General features: G+C 35.4%; 1 protein-coding gene across 1 annotated transcript in view; it reads right to left on the bottom strand.

The window, feature by feature from the left end:
- Positions 1 to 4,801: 4,801 nt before the first annotated feature.
- TMPRSS11F (transmembrane serine protease 11F) overlaps positions 4,802 to 16,853 on the bottom strand; it is a 68,156-nt gene continuing 56,104 nt past the window's right edge. Inside the window, exons 8-11 of the mRNA XM_084890260.1 lie at positions 13,771 to 13,972; positions 10,747 to 11,006; positions 9,340 to 9,482; positions 4,802 to 6,333 (exon numbers count right to left, since the gene is read on the bottom strand). Coding sequence (XP_084746386.1) covers positions 6,175 to 6,333; positions 9,340 to 9,482; positions 10,747 to 11,006; positions 13,771 to 13,972 — 764 coding nt within the window. The 3' untranslated portion in view covers positions 4,802 to 6,174. The remainder of the gene's footprint in view (positions 6,334 to 9,339; positions 9,483 to 10,746; positions 11,007 to 13,770; positions 13,973 to 16,853) is intronic.

Genomic DNA, 16,853 nt, shown 5'->3' with positions numbered 1-16,853 from the left:
TCAGTAATACAGCTTATGTTACTGGATTTTTCTTCTGCCTATTTTATAATGTAATAAAATAGTATATTTCTTTCAAAAGTTAGTGAAAACAAAGATGAATTTTTTTCCTGATGGACTCTAGATTAAGTATCTCTTTTGTAAGAGGTGAATAAATTAGAGTTATTTAAAACAAGTTCAGGAGAATGGACTAGAGGGCATCAAGATTATAGAAGAAATATTATTTTGAGGTTCTTTCAACAGCCCAGACTGGAGATTTTGGGAGTGGAATAGAAGTTTAAGTCATTTGCATTTATAAGTTCAAAGAATTGAAGTTAGGTGTGATTCATCCACTTAGATGTTGAAACTGACCACAATGAAGATAAAGTTAGGTCAAGTGGTCTATTTTGAGCAAGTGACTAGTACTTCAATAAATGTGGGGAGTGATCAAGAGATTGACAGTAATTAGGAGGGGCAATGTGTGGTATAGCTACTGTCATGAGCCTTTGTACTAAAATAATATATATTTTATTCTAGTGTGCAACAGTCATTGTTGGGTGACTACACATGTATTTGGGAGCTTTTATTTAAGAGTTAGAAGAATTCTGACTCAATATTAGAACCAGGGAGAAAGAGCAATCACTTGAGAGGGCTGCAATGAAGGTGTGTTTTAGATCTGGATATCCAGACTTTAGTAAGATGGTGAGGGAGCATTCTGCGAAGAGATTGAGGGCATAGGAACAGTTGAATTAAAAGAAGCAAGGAGGATTCAGTGGAACCAGCTGAGAAAGAGGTAGTAGAGACATGTTAAACCAATAGGGAAGACAAAAAGCAGTATGAGGAGGAGAAGAAGCCATAGTCATTGTGGGAAAGAAGTAAAGTTCAGGAAAGTATAGGTGATAACAGGGGTTTTTAATTTTGTGAGATTCTAGAGGGTTTAGGGAGCATGGAAGGGATGTGCCATACTTTATGGTTTATGACCCTGGTATAAAATTTAGTTGATATCAGCTTAGCCTAGTGTTCTGGTCACAGTCTATGTAGCATAACTATTTGATGTATCAAGTCAAAGGTAGTCATTAAAAAGTATGATTATATAAAACACATAGTTATTGAAAAAAAATCTAATATAATATCAGATAAAGAAATACATAATTTTATATATGTAATTATATCAACTATATAAAATTATGCAGAGTATATGCAAGGGTTGGAAGATAAAATAATTGTGTTGGTACAAATGTGTGCCCTCTCCTTCTGAAAAAGTATTAATTATGATGTTCCTGTTGTTTCTTTGTTTGTTTTTAATGGAGATAAATCAATCATACATTTCCTTTACTTAAAACAATTATTTTTATTCTGTGGTCCAGCTATATTTTATGAAACTTTTGTCAGGTAGCTGTGGCTTAATATTTGTCTTTCCAATGACTTCTTTTTTACTTTTAGATTCTATTTATTTCTCCTCTCCCCTTTTGCTCATGTTGCACCTCAGACTGTTCGTTCAACCTCCTAATCCTCATTTCCTAAAGATTGTCACTTACCTATAGGATAAACACAAGTGGATTTAAAACATTATTCCCCTGCCAGGCCAGAGTTGCTCACCCCAAATTCTATAATTTCCACCTACGTCTAAACAGGAAGATAAAGCTTGAGAAAAAGCAAAGGTACTTGTTTTAAATACAGACAAAGGGCAGTCATTCAAACTATTTGGAAGACAATCCTAGGCATTTAATTTTCTCTTTCTGAAAATATTTAAAAGGTGGTCATCCAAACATCTTTTAGAGTTTAGAAGTAGAAAGAAAGAAGACCTAACAGAATAATCTTTTTATCTACAAGACTACATTTTTTAAGAAAAAGTTGGGACATAAAATCTGACTGGGAACAAAATCTATAAAAATTCACAGGAAATCCATGCTATCTGGGTAGCATAGCTTTGTGAATTAAGTTTAAAACCTTTAATAATTCAGAATATAAGTTAAAATATTACTAAGCAGAGTTTTTAAAATATATGTTAAATGCTGCTTTGGACTGCTTTTTAATATTTTCCACTGTCAGCTACAGAATAGCTATAAAAACGTTCCTAGTAGATCGATTACAGAATTCTCCTAGATGCTATAGTAAAATATACTTTAAATGAAATGAATTTGAATTATATTCATTCTTAAAGCTATCAAATGAATAAAACTAATTTGATTTGCCTGGTATTTTTCTTTTTAAATAAATTTATATTGACCACACAAGTTATATTTAATATTATTTCTTTCAAGAAAAAGCTAAATATAATTTCAACAGAACAGTGGTATTTGAAAAATACACAGAGCAACACTATGGATCACTGAAAATAACCATCACTATGAAAACTTAATGACAATCTGAATGCATGTGCAGCATCAGCTGAGTTTAAAGCAATACACTTTGCACTTTGAAATGGGTTTAAAGCCTTCTCTGGCTTTTGTTCTTTATTAATTAGCAGAAAAGCCTCAAAACATCAGGAGGCTGATAGATAAAGTTTCCATTTGGCAGACTGAGAACAATTTAGAGCGAAGGAATATTTATCTTTTAAATTGTGTGATGTGATTGCGTTTCTCTCATTTCCTATTAGTCATAGTTAAAACTTTCGGGCAAGGAAAATATTGAAACCTGTGAAAGAAGTTTCTTTGTAAGCATTTACAAAAGCATAGAGTGTTCTGACCTGCGAATTTAACTGACTCTGCAGCTTTCCTACATTCAAATCATCCTCCATTTCCTTTAGGATAGGTGGCTATAGTATTGTGGTGTTGTCTAAATTGTAAAACTGGTTTTGTCCATTGATATGCTTTGCTGAACACCAGTTTACCTCATGTTTTACAACAAGAAATGTTGGTTTAGTAACAAACATTTAATTCCAGTGACTTCTAGATCTGCAGTGTTCCTGGCTAATGAACCTTGGATTAGAGTGATAGAGAGTTAGACTGGACACAAGGTCTCCTGGGTTAAGTTTCTACACTGGCTATGTCCTACGGTATAACTTGGAAAAATTCTCTTGGCTTTGATTTTACATCAGTCAAAAGAAGTGGTGTGACCATTCCTGTAGATAATCTCTTAGGTCCTTCCAGGTTTTGACAGCTATAATTCTAGCTTTTGTTTCAATAGTTTGTAACGAGTTTATTTTCCATTTCCATGATTGCATGAAGGAATGCCTCCCACATATTTCCTTTCGTCAAGTAAATGTACTAACAAAGCCACCACTTTATTCTCAAAAGGGTAGCTTCCTGTTAATATGTTTTTGTTCTTATTGTTGAGTCATGAAGATTTCACTGAGAGAATATGATTAAATGTTTGTAAAAATTTTGCTTCAATCTTGTTCTACCTAGCATTAAAAATGAACCTTTAGTTCTTTCTCATGGCACCCAACATTCCATCAGGATCCCACAGAGATTATGTGCTGTAGTGTTTACTGTCTGCCTAATGAATTTGACCTGTCTTTTAAAACAAGGAGTCAGACAAATTAAAACGTTTTTGTTTTCTATTAAAATATGTGAATATTATTAGAGCATTCACAGCATAAGAGGCAAAGCCCAGGTTTTTTGTGTTTTTAACCACAATATATTTGCAAAACTCACAAAGCAAAAGGATCGATAAATAAAAATGCTGACACTATAAAAAAAAACAAAAAAAAAAACTTCTTTACAATCTTAGAGCATCTGCAGCAGCATCTGTACTGATAGGTCTACAGTAATACATTTTGTACTTTTTTGAGCAAGTTTTAAGCGTTCTTTGACTTTTCAACTTTATTATTCAACAGGAAAGCCTTACAATAATGCCAAGAGGTAGCTAGCTTAATGTATGTCCCATTTGGTAGATGGAAAACCTGAGAAAAAGCTATTATTGTGTAATTACTATAACACCATACAATAGGTCAGGCTTAGTCAAACTAGAAATATACATATACATTCTGTTTTAAAATTCACGTTTCTCTTTCTTAAGTTTTTTTTGTAGACTTTTGGATTTATTCCTCTCATTTGTGTCAAAATGTCATTGAATTAAATTGAATATACAATTATTTAAATAAGTATATATAGTTTCACAGACACATATGCAAAAAGTTATCACAGTCTTCTGAAATATAAATATAGTTACACAACAGCATATATCCATTGTAGCAGAGCTTACATAGTAGAAAATAATTCTTTCTATAGGCAGATTTGTTTTCCTGTTTCTACCAAAGGCTGTGTTTAGCATTAATATAAATAAGTATGAATATGCTAAATATCCTTCAGGAAGCTCTGGGTGTTTCTCTACGTATAGAAAGAAGTGTAAAGATTTAAGTTTTCACTTTGCTTTTTCTATTGATATTTAGTTATTAGTAGTCATCAAATCAGAAACTTGGCGTCAGTTTCTTTTAAAAAGAAAAGCATCTATGGATAATCCTTTTCTGTTCATGATATATCTTAATATCAAGGCATAAATAACTATGAAATTTTTTTCAGTTAGAAGCACCTTGTTTACATATATTACATATAAACACATACACATAAATTAACAAAACTTTCAGTCATTAAAGAAACAGAGAGGCTAAATTTTCCCCTGATAAATCAGAGCAGCACATGTAGCACTTGAGTTTTTGCATTGAGGCCTGAAAATGAATGCAGCTGCATCACTGTAGTCATGACCCAGAAGCCAGGTGGCTATGCATCCTATATTTTGAACGATATCTGCTTGTAGACAGAGTTTAAAATATATTAGACATAAAGCGCATTTTTGAAAATCTAGCATCACCGAATTTTTTACAATGTGATTTAAAGTATTCCGAAATTGATTGCATGACTTTAAAGAAGCAAGGGACAGGTTTTTAAAAGTATATTGTTTTATTGAGCCCAACGCACACTAATTCATAGCAGTCCATATCATTGGCCTACTGTGTGCAGATACTGTTCCGAGAGTGTTCTTTACTCAGAGTAGTGCATTTAATTCTCATAACAATCATATGATTAGGCACCATTTTTACTCCCACCATAAAGATGAGAGTGCTAATGCACAGTGACTTTAAGAAACCTGTATAATGAAAAACAGCTCATATGAGGCACAGCCAATATTCAAGCTCAGGCAGCCTAATTCCAAAGCCTGTGCTCTCCCCCATTAGATTTTGGGCTGATTTAAGCCTCAAAGTCATTTACTCATTTGACAACTTAGGTTCATTTATCTTAAAACTCAGAGAAGTATTCCCTTCTATTATAGCAAACATTTTTATAGTGCATGATATATATACCAGGCACTGTCCTAAGGGCTTCCCACAAATCAACTCTCTCAACTTGACATGCTGATGGACATATGACTTATCCTATGGCTGAAGATTTATAAGAGCGTCAGTTACAATACATTGATGTAGATATTTCTAAATAAATAAGGGGATAGTTCATTCCATAAAAAATCTGGAATGTTTGTCCTATTATGAATAATTCGAAACCAATTCTGCTAGCCTAGGTTGCATCAGTTCTTTTTATCTTCCTGTATTGATGGGAAAATGTTCCCAAGAGTCTATTTTATTCTCCTTTCTGGCCTAATATTGACTGATGATGCCGTTAAAAAATAAATCAGAATTGCTTATTAACAATACAATATGCATTCCTGAAGTTAGTGTTTTTTGTCTTTAAAATAATGTTAACAGCAAGTTCAGATACCTTTTAACATTTTTTAAATGACAACTCTTCTGGTTAATGATAATTCTCTATTGTAATTTATAAACCCAGGTTAGAGTTCAAGTTATATTGCAAATCCCGCTTCTCCATTCCGGCCATTGAGAATCCAATCATCAGTGCCAGAATATTGAAGCCCTGAGTCCTCAGGGAAGACTGTTGTTTGACTTGCTTTGCTAGAAGAATCCCAAGTCCTCCAGGTGTTATATGAGGTAAGATTTTGGCAGCCCTGGCAGCTCTTCATATCCGGTAGAAAATGATGGTCCTCGTCTTCCAATGAGGAAAACCATTTATAAGTATTTATCTTGTTAATAAGTAACACAGTTTCCCTTGTGAGCAAAGAATCAGTGCTACCTCTCATTTGCTGTGTCTTCGTCTTCTTCCCTTAGAGTAGAGTACAGTCACAAAGGATTGATCTGAGACCTCCAGCAAAAGCACTGATCCAAACCACATGAATATAAATAATATACAGTATGCAGGAGTTTCAGCTTTGTGTGCCATGGATGTAATTCAAGGACAGTTCACACTAGATACCAGTCTTTGAGGCAATCCAGTTTCGATACTGAGTCACTCTGGTGTAGACCCCAGGTTTTTTAGGAAGAGCACATGATTGTCCCCAACTTACTATACCAATAAGGTACCAGATGTCGTGATTATCATAAACCAGAGGCCCACCAGAATCACCCTGGAGAAAAAAACAAAAGCATATTTAAAATTGTTAACTCTAATTGAGTAGGAAGATCATTACAACATCTCTTTTCTACGGGGGGGAGGAGAGAAAATTGGTAGAAAGAAAATGCTAAACTTTGAAGTACATTGTTTTCTAGGAAGACTAACATTCATATGGAGTGGATACATTATTTCTGGTTCAGCATCCTAGTTTTTTTTTGTTTTTTGTTTTGCTAGTTTGATTGGATATTTTATGCATGTTTAGTAAGCATGTGCATAAAATATTTAATAAAAGGTTAGTATTTATGCATAGATAAAGGATAAGGGAAGTTGGAATGGCTTGTTTAACAGAATGAAAGGTGATGCCATTCACAGAGGTACAAAGCACAGGAAAAGATCAAATGGAGAGGGGAATAAGAGCAGAATCAAGTGCAACATTTTAAATAAGATGCCTTTGAAATATCCATGTGGAGTAGAATCTACAAGGTTGGACAAAAGTAGGTACTATTTAAGTATCAACTTTCAATAGTCATTGGTTAAATTACCAGCCATTATTATCTAAAAGATAAATCATAAATAAGGATATAAATAATAACAAAAAGAATAATAAGACAAACAATATAAATAAATAATAGATAATAATACAAGAATAAACTCTCATGTACTCACAACTACCAGCCTACTTTTTTGGCCCACCCTTGTGTAAGTCTGGAGATAAAAATGGAAGTTGAGGAAATATATGAGTCTGGAGATCAAAGGGGAGGATGGGGGCCTAAAAGTGAAAAGACGATAATGAAGCTATGGTGGAAAAATAAATAGATCTTCTACAGAGAAAGTATAGTGTAAAGAGAGGAACAGGTATAAAATAGACCAAAATTTAATGTGTAAAGGATACAGAGAAGAAACAGACAGAAATGTAGGATGAAAATCATTCCAAGCCAAGGGAAGACATTATGTCAGAAAAGAGGGATTAGTTAGCATTGTTAAATGTTGTTGAGAGGTTTAAGAAGAAAAATCATTAGTTGGAGGCCATTGTTTCATCATTGAAAACCTCAAGAAGAGCTATTTTTCATGAAATGATAGAACATAAACTACATAGAAATTGTTTGAGAAATTAGACAATGCACATAGTTTCCCAAATATTTGATGGTAAAGAGAAGACGAGGTATATAATGAGCCAAGAAAGAGTTGTTTGTTTGTTTTTTTTCCTAACTTGAGAGAACTGAATGGGGAAGAATCTAATGGCAAAAGAAATGTGGACTATGAAAAGAGTGAGAGGACATAATAGCTAGTGAAAACTTTTCCAAAATGCCAATAAGAGAAGCCTGAGGAGAGAAGTAATCAGCCTTAGAGAAGAGGCAGCTCCTCGGATGTGGTCTAAACTGAAGGTGGATAAAATGGGTTCAAAAGAAGGCAGGTGTGCATGTCTGGTGCTGGGAAAATGGAAAAAGTCCCCTCTTAAGATTATTATTTTTTCTGAAAATTTGGAAACAAAATCATCAGTTCAGAATTAAGGGATCTCTCTATCTATCTATCTATCTATCTATCTATCATCTATCTATCTATAACCCTAATATGCAAATAGACCAAATGACGGAACAACCAAACAACTGAACAACTGGTCAGTATGATGTGTGCTGACCACCAGGGGGTGTGCATGGAACATGGCAGGCATCATCATGGCAGGAGAGTAGGGGTGCCAGACCAAGGCAAGGCACCGATTGCCTCTGGTGGTTCCTGAAAATTCTTTGCTCCTGCCCAGTGCTCACAAATGCTGCTAGCTCCAATCACCCATGAGGGCTTCTTCCCGTCCCTCTGCTCCTGAGGAATAATTGGGGCAGCACCTGCCACTCACACCCACTGTTGGCACTGGCCCCAATCACTCCACACTCATCGGGTATGAGTGGGGCTGGCACCATCAGCACATAGGAGCAATGGCGGGAGTGGGGCATTAGGCAGACAGGGGACCAGGGGCTGTGGAGGGAGGGGCCAGGTGGGGGCACAGAAGATGGGCCAAGACCTGCCCCTGTGCCTCCCACAGCCTCACGGCCACAGTTCCTTTCAAGATGCATAAATTCATGTACTGGGCCCTAGCCTATAATAATAAAAGCATAATATGGTACTTAGACCAGACAGCTGAACTACCTTCTGGATTTCCTTTCGGACAAAACCTCAGTGGTGGGGGCTGAGGAAGAGGAGGTTAGGGGTGATCAGGTAAGCAGGCGAGCAGTTAGGGGAATGAGGCAGGCAGGCAGGCAGAGTGGTTAGGGGTGATCAGGCAGGCAGGCGAGCAGTTAGGGGTGATCAGGTAGGCAGGCAGAGTGGTTAGAAGTGATCAGGCAGGCAGGTGAGTGGTTAGGGGTGATGAGACCAGCAGGCAGGGAGGTTAGGGGCAATCAGGCTGGCAGGCAAAGTGGTTAGGGGTGATCAGGTAGACAGGCAGGTGAGCATTTAGGAGCCAGCGGTTCCAGATTGTGAGAGGGATGTCTGACTTCTAGCTTAGGCCTGATCCCAAAAGGATCCCTGCAGGATTGTGCCTAAACCAGCAGTCAGACATCCCCCAAGGGGTCCTGGATTGCACAAGGGTGCAGGCCAGGCTGAGGGGACCTGCCCCCCTCCATGTATGAATTTTATGCACTAGGCCTCTAGTTTATAATATAATTATAGTACTGGTTCAATATCACATTAAGTAATATATATAAAGTATATATTAAATATATACTTTAATTTATAAAATATATACATATTAAATATATATTATATATAATATATTAATATATATTATATATAATATATATAATATATATCAATATAATAAAATAATGTATAAAAAGTGCTAAGCATTTTGGTTGACATGTAGTAAACATTCAATATCATAATGTTTATTATTATGATTATTAAATAAACTGACTCCTTAGTGAAATAAATGCATTTTTTAAAATCTCAATTGAAATATATGACAAATTTAGAAATAGCTAATAGAAACTTTCCTTTTAATATTTTTACCTGACTTTGGACTTACTTTACATGCATCTACTTTTCCTTCCATGAATCCAGCACATAACATTCCTGAAGTGATCATACCATCATACACATCCTTTCTGTTACATACATTACTGCTTATGGTTTCCACCCTGGCTTGCCGAAGTTTATTTTGTGTGGGTCCTATTACACAAATAAACAAGCAAACAAACAAACAAAAAACACACTCTTAAATACAGTTGTATCTAAGACATGGAAGACAAAGCCCTACAAGCAAAAGCATAATATTATTTTATTAATATTAATTATTGCCTAATTTTATTTTGTTTCATAAATGTCTACATTCAAAGGACCATAAACGTATACAATACAAAATTATATCCTAATAGTTAATAGAAGCTATTGGCACCCTTAAAACCACATACAATAATATATATATATATATATATATATATATATATATATACACACACACACACACACACACACACACACACACACACACACACTATCTTATGCACAATCAACTCTGTCAAAAAAATAAACAAACAAAAGTCCGGTTAATATATATTCACATTTTTCTCCTAGTTTCTTCAGGATATCCTTGATATAATTTCAAACAGTTCTTATTTTCCACTTTAAAATATTTAATTAATCTATTTTTAAATATACTTTATTGATTTCAGAGAGGAAGGGAGAGGGAGAGAGAGATAGAAACATCAATGATAAGAGAGAATCTTTGATTGGCTGCTTCCCACATGCCCTCCCAACCAGTGATTGAACCTGCAACCCCGTGCACATGCCCTGAACCTGACCAGGAATTGAACCATGGCCTCCTGATTCATAGGTCAATACTAAATCACATAGCCACTAGCCTGGCATAATTACTTTTTCTCTTTAAAGTGGAAAATTTTAGAATTGATATTTTTTAAACCTCCTAAGAAGTGGGACACAGGGCGGGGGGGGGGGGGGGGGGGAATGCAGATTCTATTAACTAACCAAAATAAAAATTCACAAAGCACTTTTATATTTATTAATACTATAAATCCTCATTAACACAAGGAAGAATTTAGACCAAAAAGAAAAGACAAAGATTGTGGTGTGAAGTATATGCTAATTAGCAGTGTTTACATATGGAAAATATACAATTTGGAATCATTTACTCGCTTGTACTCCCATAAAAGTTTGTCTCATTTTGTAGCACATAAAATACTCTGTTCTTTCCTTCCATATTAGCTTCTCCCCTTTCTTACCACTGCTTCAATTGTGAACTCCTCAAAGATAAGGACCTTTTATTTTTTAACCCGCAGCCACCCTGATCTCCTTGGGATCATGTACATTGGAAGCATCAATATTATTTTTAGGAAAAATCTAAAGAGGATTCCCTACGCCATCTTGTTAGAGCTTAAGACATACTAGTACTGGTAAATTATTTTGAATTACTCACCATCATCTACTATGGATCCAAACCCTGTGACAAATACACTTGTTTTAGGTGGCAACTTTATAGATGAATCTGGGAGGCAAACTCTCTGGACTACATTTGAAAACTCAACTCGGGTGGTAAGCTGAGCCAAGGCAATGTCATTTTCATTTGTTTCTTTATGGTAATTTTCATGAAGGATGATTTTCCCCACATTTCGTTCCACTGCGGGTGGCTTAATAGTTGTACCAAAAGTAGCAATCCATTGATGTGGGTCTCTATTTCTGTAAAACATTAAAGGATAAAATTTATTACACTTAATATTATATATATTCTTACATATAATATATATATATATATATATATATATATATATATATATAGTATTTCTCCCCAATTATTGGGATTATGCTCCTGAAAATCCCTAAGGTAAGAGAATTTGCAATTGAAAGCCTTATTGAAAAAAAAAGAGGCTAAACAAACTGATGCTGTGAGAGTATGAAAGCCCTTAAAATATTTTACCTCCTATAAAATTAAAAGAGCACAGCAACTAAATGGGATATTCATGCTTCATTAATAGTAATGGGTACCATACAATTAATTTCTGATCTTTACTCTTTTTTTATTAAAAATTCATTATATCCTCAGTCTTCTATAATTTCAGTGAAATGTATGGATATTAATTTTTATTTGTTTTGGGTATTATACATACTCAGTGGCATCTTCCCTCTGTCTCAGATACCCCATCCATTCTTATGACTCATTCTGCTCTTGTTTACCAGGTCTTGCTGTTTTCCTTGAAACAAAGTGTAATTTGTCTCTTATATATACAAACTCTTGTATGTATTCAGGATTGTTTTTCCTCCTATGCCCAAACCCTGTCTGGATATTTAAGGACTCAGCAGCCCTGACTCAAAGTCATGCTGTGAGAGCTCTCACCACCCTTTGATCTGGCCTGGTCAGTCCCTCTTACCACTTTTGAGGTTCTCTCATCCGGTAGATGCTTTTATCTCCCTCAGTTACATCACAAACAACTTCTATGTAATACTGCCATCTCCTTAACCTCCCATTCTTCCCCAAAACCCAGTTCCCTCTTTTTCTAATTATCCCCATCAAGAACAACTATATAAGAAATATATAGAAACTTGAAATTCTCTTTGTAGAGGAAAATTGTATATAAGGAAATTACATAGAGGAGAATTCAAAAAGGGATTTCCTTGTACATGCGGGATTACTGGGTTGGTGAATCATAAATGTTTCAGTGGAATGAAAACCTGAAAGATTAGTGGTTTTCAAAGTATGAGGCACTGCCCCAGGGATAAGCAGGCAGAGCCCAAGGGTGGGGACTGGGAGACGCAGAGGGCTCCTCTCTAAGCTGTCTTACTTTTTTATATTTTAAAGGAAGTGTTTATTCAAAGCTGAAAGCTTAGGGATGAAGAATTATTTGAAAAGTAGAATTCTGGGAGATACGAGACATATGTGATTTCAGTCTCAAGGAGCTTGTAAACTAATTGGTTAGATTAAAAGAAAAACAAGTACCCATCTCTTCATGCACTGTCAACCAAAAAAGAAGTCTGATGTAATAGGCCCTGTTTAACACGCTGTGGGTAAGGACACTGAGCCTCAAGTTAAATGGCTTATCCAGGGGAGGGACATAGCCAGCTGCTGAGAGAGAGAGAGAGAGAGAGAGAGAGAGAGAGAGAGAGAGAGAGAGAGTCCAGGTCTCACGCCATCCTATCAAAACCTTTTCTCCACCCACACTATTTCACAAAGACGGAGCTCCTTTTTTATAGGCATAAAAGTACTGACATTTATCTTTAATATGATTTTAAAATAATACACTGTTTCGGGGGGGGGGGCGAGTGTGGAACATAAAATTTAAAAACACTTCAGATAAGGAACCCTGTGGTTTTCCTTCACAACAGTATATGTCATTGTGCAATTACATGAAATTAGTATCACTCCCCAAATTGAACCCTTTTCAGGATCATTACATTTCCCAACTCTTTTAGATTATTACCAGAATAAAATATGCCATCATTCATATGTTAGGAAATCCTTCCTATGAGTCTATACCTATGGTCACTTGTCACATTTCTGTTTCCATTTATTTAAAAATTCCTTGAAAGTGGCATCTAAACTCACTGAATCCAGTGCTCACCATTTATTTCTATTTTACCAAACTTAATGGCCAATTCCCAGTTGGGTCTTTTAGCACACAGCATCTACACTGGACCTGCTGAAACATGGATCTCAATCACTATAGCTTGTATTCTTCATTAAAAATCAATAAATTGACATCTGGATTTATTTTCAATGTATATAAATTATAGAGATCAATTATAAACAAAAATAAATGATATTCCCCAAAACAAGTATAAAGATTGGAGCACTATGTGAACAAAAAATCAGAAAGCCTTAAAAAATTAGTGACACTCAAGTTCACCTAAGACATGGTGCTAGTTATTTTGTAAATATAAATGAGTCCCTTTTCTCTTCTCTCATGAGAGAATGACAGACAGTTACCTTAAGTTCATTAGGTCATTTCTATTACGCATCTACCCTTTTTTTTAAAAGAGGTGTAGGTACCTTGGAACCCTTTGGGTGTTACCCTTTGAAGGATGGTCAAAAGCCTCCTAGACTCACCAAAGATAGTTTTCTTGAAAGGATGTGCGAAGAGTGCCACTGGCCAGGGCTTTATTCAGAGCTTTTATCTTTTGAGAGTTTAAAAGGAAAAACTTTCTGTTCTCTGTTGGTGAAAATTCAGGGAGGAAAGAATGTGTGTCCCTTGGTCACCTGGGATCAAGCATCATTATGCCCTGATTCTGTTCATTTCCTCTCCCTGATCTAAATATCTATGATATTCAGTTTATATCACTCTTGTGGTTCTCTCCATGTCTTTTCCTGTATTATCAGGGGATCGAGGAGGGTCCATCCACAGTAGAGCAGAAGATAAACTGGTGAGATTAGACTCTTTCTAAGCACTGAATCCATAGATGCCAACTGGTAACTCAGTAAAGCAAGCCCCCAACAGGCCTGGGAACTTACTTGCGGAAGCAGTGAGCAGCTGTGAGCAGCCACGTGTTACTGATGAGGCTGGCTCCACACTGATGGCCTGCCCCTTTGAGCTGGAGGCTGGCCTGCCATGGCCATTCCCCTTCCATAGCTGTTTCCCTTCCTTGGACAATCCTTTCCATAGAAGTGTATGATGGTAACGGCATGTTTGAAGATGTCATCCTTATTCCACAGCCTGTCACAGAAATATACATTAGCTTGTTTTCATGAAAGCGGAGGGGGGCACACACGTATCCCGACTTGCATTGGGTGCTGATGATTGGACAAGCCATTGTACCTGCCACTCTTTAACCCATTCCTAGCACTCAGTTTCTGAGGTTATTGGTAGGGGTTCTACTGAGGTTCAAAAGAAATATTTACTAATATTTCAAGGCATCCAATCCAGGATCAACTTCTGTCTCTCTACATAAAGTATACATTGTATAGATAAATAAATAGGTAGATCATTTATTGAGCATCAACAATACAATATAAGTAATTTTATTAACCAGTGTCATCCCAATAAATTGAATTAAAAACTAAAAAAAAAAAATGTATAGATCTTCTCCTAAGTGTTTTAGATATATTTACAACAAAAACACTTTTCTGATAAGAAACTCATTCTTGGAGAAAGAACATAAATTGCTGGAATTCATCCAATTGGTAGTAATCATTAGATATAAAATCAAAGAGGATCCACATTAAAGTTTGTATTTTTTCTCCCAAGAGAGAGGCCAATAATACGTCATGATTTTCCCTTGACATGAATCTACATTTTGTCTTTGCAAAACCCAGAATTTAAACAATAATGCCTTTTTTTAGTTTTCTAAAAATTGAAAGGCTACTTTGTAAATTAAGTTTATTGGGCTAACACTGGTTAATAACATTATATAAGTTTCAAGTGTACAATTCTATAATACATCTGAATATTGCATTGTGTGCTCACAACCCAAAGTTTCGTCTCCTTCTGTCACCATAAATATGACCCACTTTATTCTGTTCATCCTTCCCCACCTTCTTTTCCTGATAACTGCCTTTCTATTGTCTGTGTCTATGAATTTGTTTGTTTAGGTTGTTAATTTGTGGCTTTCTGTTTTATTATACTCCACATATGAGTGAAATCATATAGTTCTTGTCCCTTTTCTTTCATCTTTAATTGAATTTATTGGGGAGACATTGGTTGATAAAATTATATAGTTTTCAGGTATACAATTCTATAATATACCATCTATATATTGTAGTATGTGTTTACCACATCAAATAAAGTTCCTTCATTCATCACCATTACTTCCCTTTATCTTCTTCTATCTACTTCCACTCCCTTTCCCCTCTGGTAATCACCATGCTGTTGTCTGTGCCTATAAGTTTGTGTGTGTGTTTGTTTGTTTATTTATTTATTTATTTATTGCTTAATCCCTTCATCTTTTTCACCAGCCCTGCAACACCCACGCCCACCCCCTTCCACAAACAACAGCTGTCAATCTTTTTCTCAGTAAATCTATTTCTCTTTGGTTTGTTAGTTTTTTGTTCATTAGATTCTAAATATGAGAAACTCATATGGTTTTTGTTTTCTCTGACTGGCTGATTTTATTTAGCATCATGCTCTCCACCCAAGCTGTCAGAAAGATTAAGATTTCCTTGTTTTTTATAGCTGCATTGTATTCCATCGTGTAAATGTACCATAGCATTTTTATCCATCATCTACAGATGGACACTTGGATTGCTTCCAAATCTTAAATATTGCAAATAGCACTGCAGAGAACATAAGGGTGCATATATTCATTTGAATTAGTGTTTCAGGTTTCTTCAGATATAATACCAGAAGTGGAATTGGTGGGTCATAGGCAGTTCCATTTTTTATTTTTATTTTTTTATGTAACTCCACACTATTTTCCACAGTGCCTGCACCAATCTGCATTCCCACCAAAGTGCACGAAAATTCCCTTTTCTCCACGCCCTCACCAACACTTGTTGTCTGTTGATTTATTTATGATAGTCAGTCAGATAGGTGTGAGGTGATATCTAATTGTGGTTATAATTTGCATTTCTCTAATGACTGGTGACATTAAGCATCTTTTAATGTCTATTGGCTATGTGTATGTCCTCATTGGAAAAATGTCTATTCAGGTCCTATGTCCATTTTTTTTATTGGACTATGTGTGTGTGTTGAGTTTTATAAGTTCTTTATAAATTTTGGATAGTAATCCCTTATCAGATGTATCTTTGGCAAATGTGTGCATTGTCTTTTCATTTTGTTGATGATTCGGTTTCCTTTGCTGTGCAAAAACTTTTGAATTTGATGCTGTGACTTGGATTTCCAGTGCTATGTTGAATAAAATGGTGAAAGCAGGCATCCCTGTCTTGTTCTCAATCTTAAGGAAAATTCTTGTAAGTTTTTGCCTATTGAATATGATGTTGGCTGTGGGTTTGTCATATTTGACCTGTATTTTGCTAAGGTATAGTCCCTTTATTACCTCTTTGCTGAGAGTTTTTATCATAAATGTTTTCTGCATTCATTGAAATGATCATGAGTTTTTTATCCTTCATTTTGCTTATATGGTGTATCATGTTTTTGATTTGAAGATATTGTATCAACCTTTTATTCCCACTTGATCATGATATATATGATCTTTTACATGTATTGCTGGATATTAGTTTGATAATATTTTGTTGAGGATTTTAGCATCCATGTTCATCAAGAATATTGGCCTATAGTTTTCTTTTTTTGTGGTGTCTTTATATGGTTTTGAAATTCAAATAATTTCAAATATGCTGGCTTTGTAAAATGAGTTTAGAAGAGCAGCCAGCGGCAGTGCAGAATGCGTGCATCCCACCCTGCCCTTGACAACTCAGTATCTGCATATGCAAATCAACCCACCATCTTTGTTGGGTTAATTTGCATACTCACTCCTGATTGGCTGGTGGGTGTCATGAAGGTATGGTCAGTTTGGACCTTACTCTTTTATTAGTGGAGATATGTTATAATATGAAAAATACCGTGTAATTTTAAAAATTATATTCTGTAAGTCACAAAATTTAAAATTGTATTTGATCTATATTTATAAACTTAAAAATCT

Source organism: Pipistrellus hanaki (assembly GCF_964339955.1).
Source record: "Pipistrellus hanaki genome assembly, chromosome: 1".
NCBI lineage: Eukaryota > Metazoa > Chordata > Mammalia > Chiroptera > Vespertilionidae > Pipistrellus > Pipistrellus hanaki.
The sequence above is the reverse complement of the archived record's forward strand: the minus strand, read 5'-3'. Positions and strand labels throughout refer to the sequence as shown.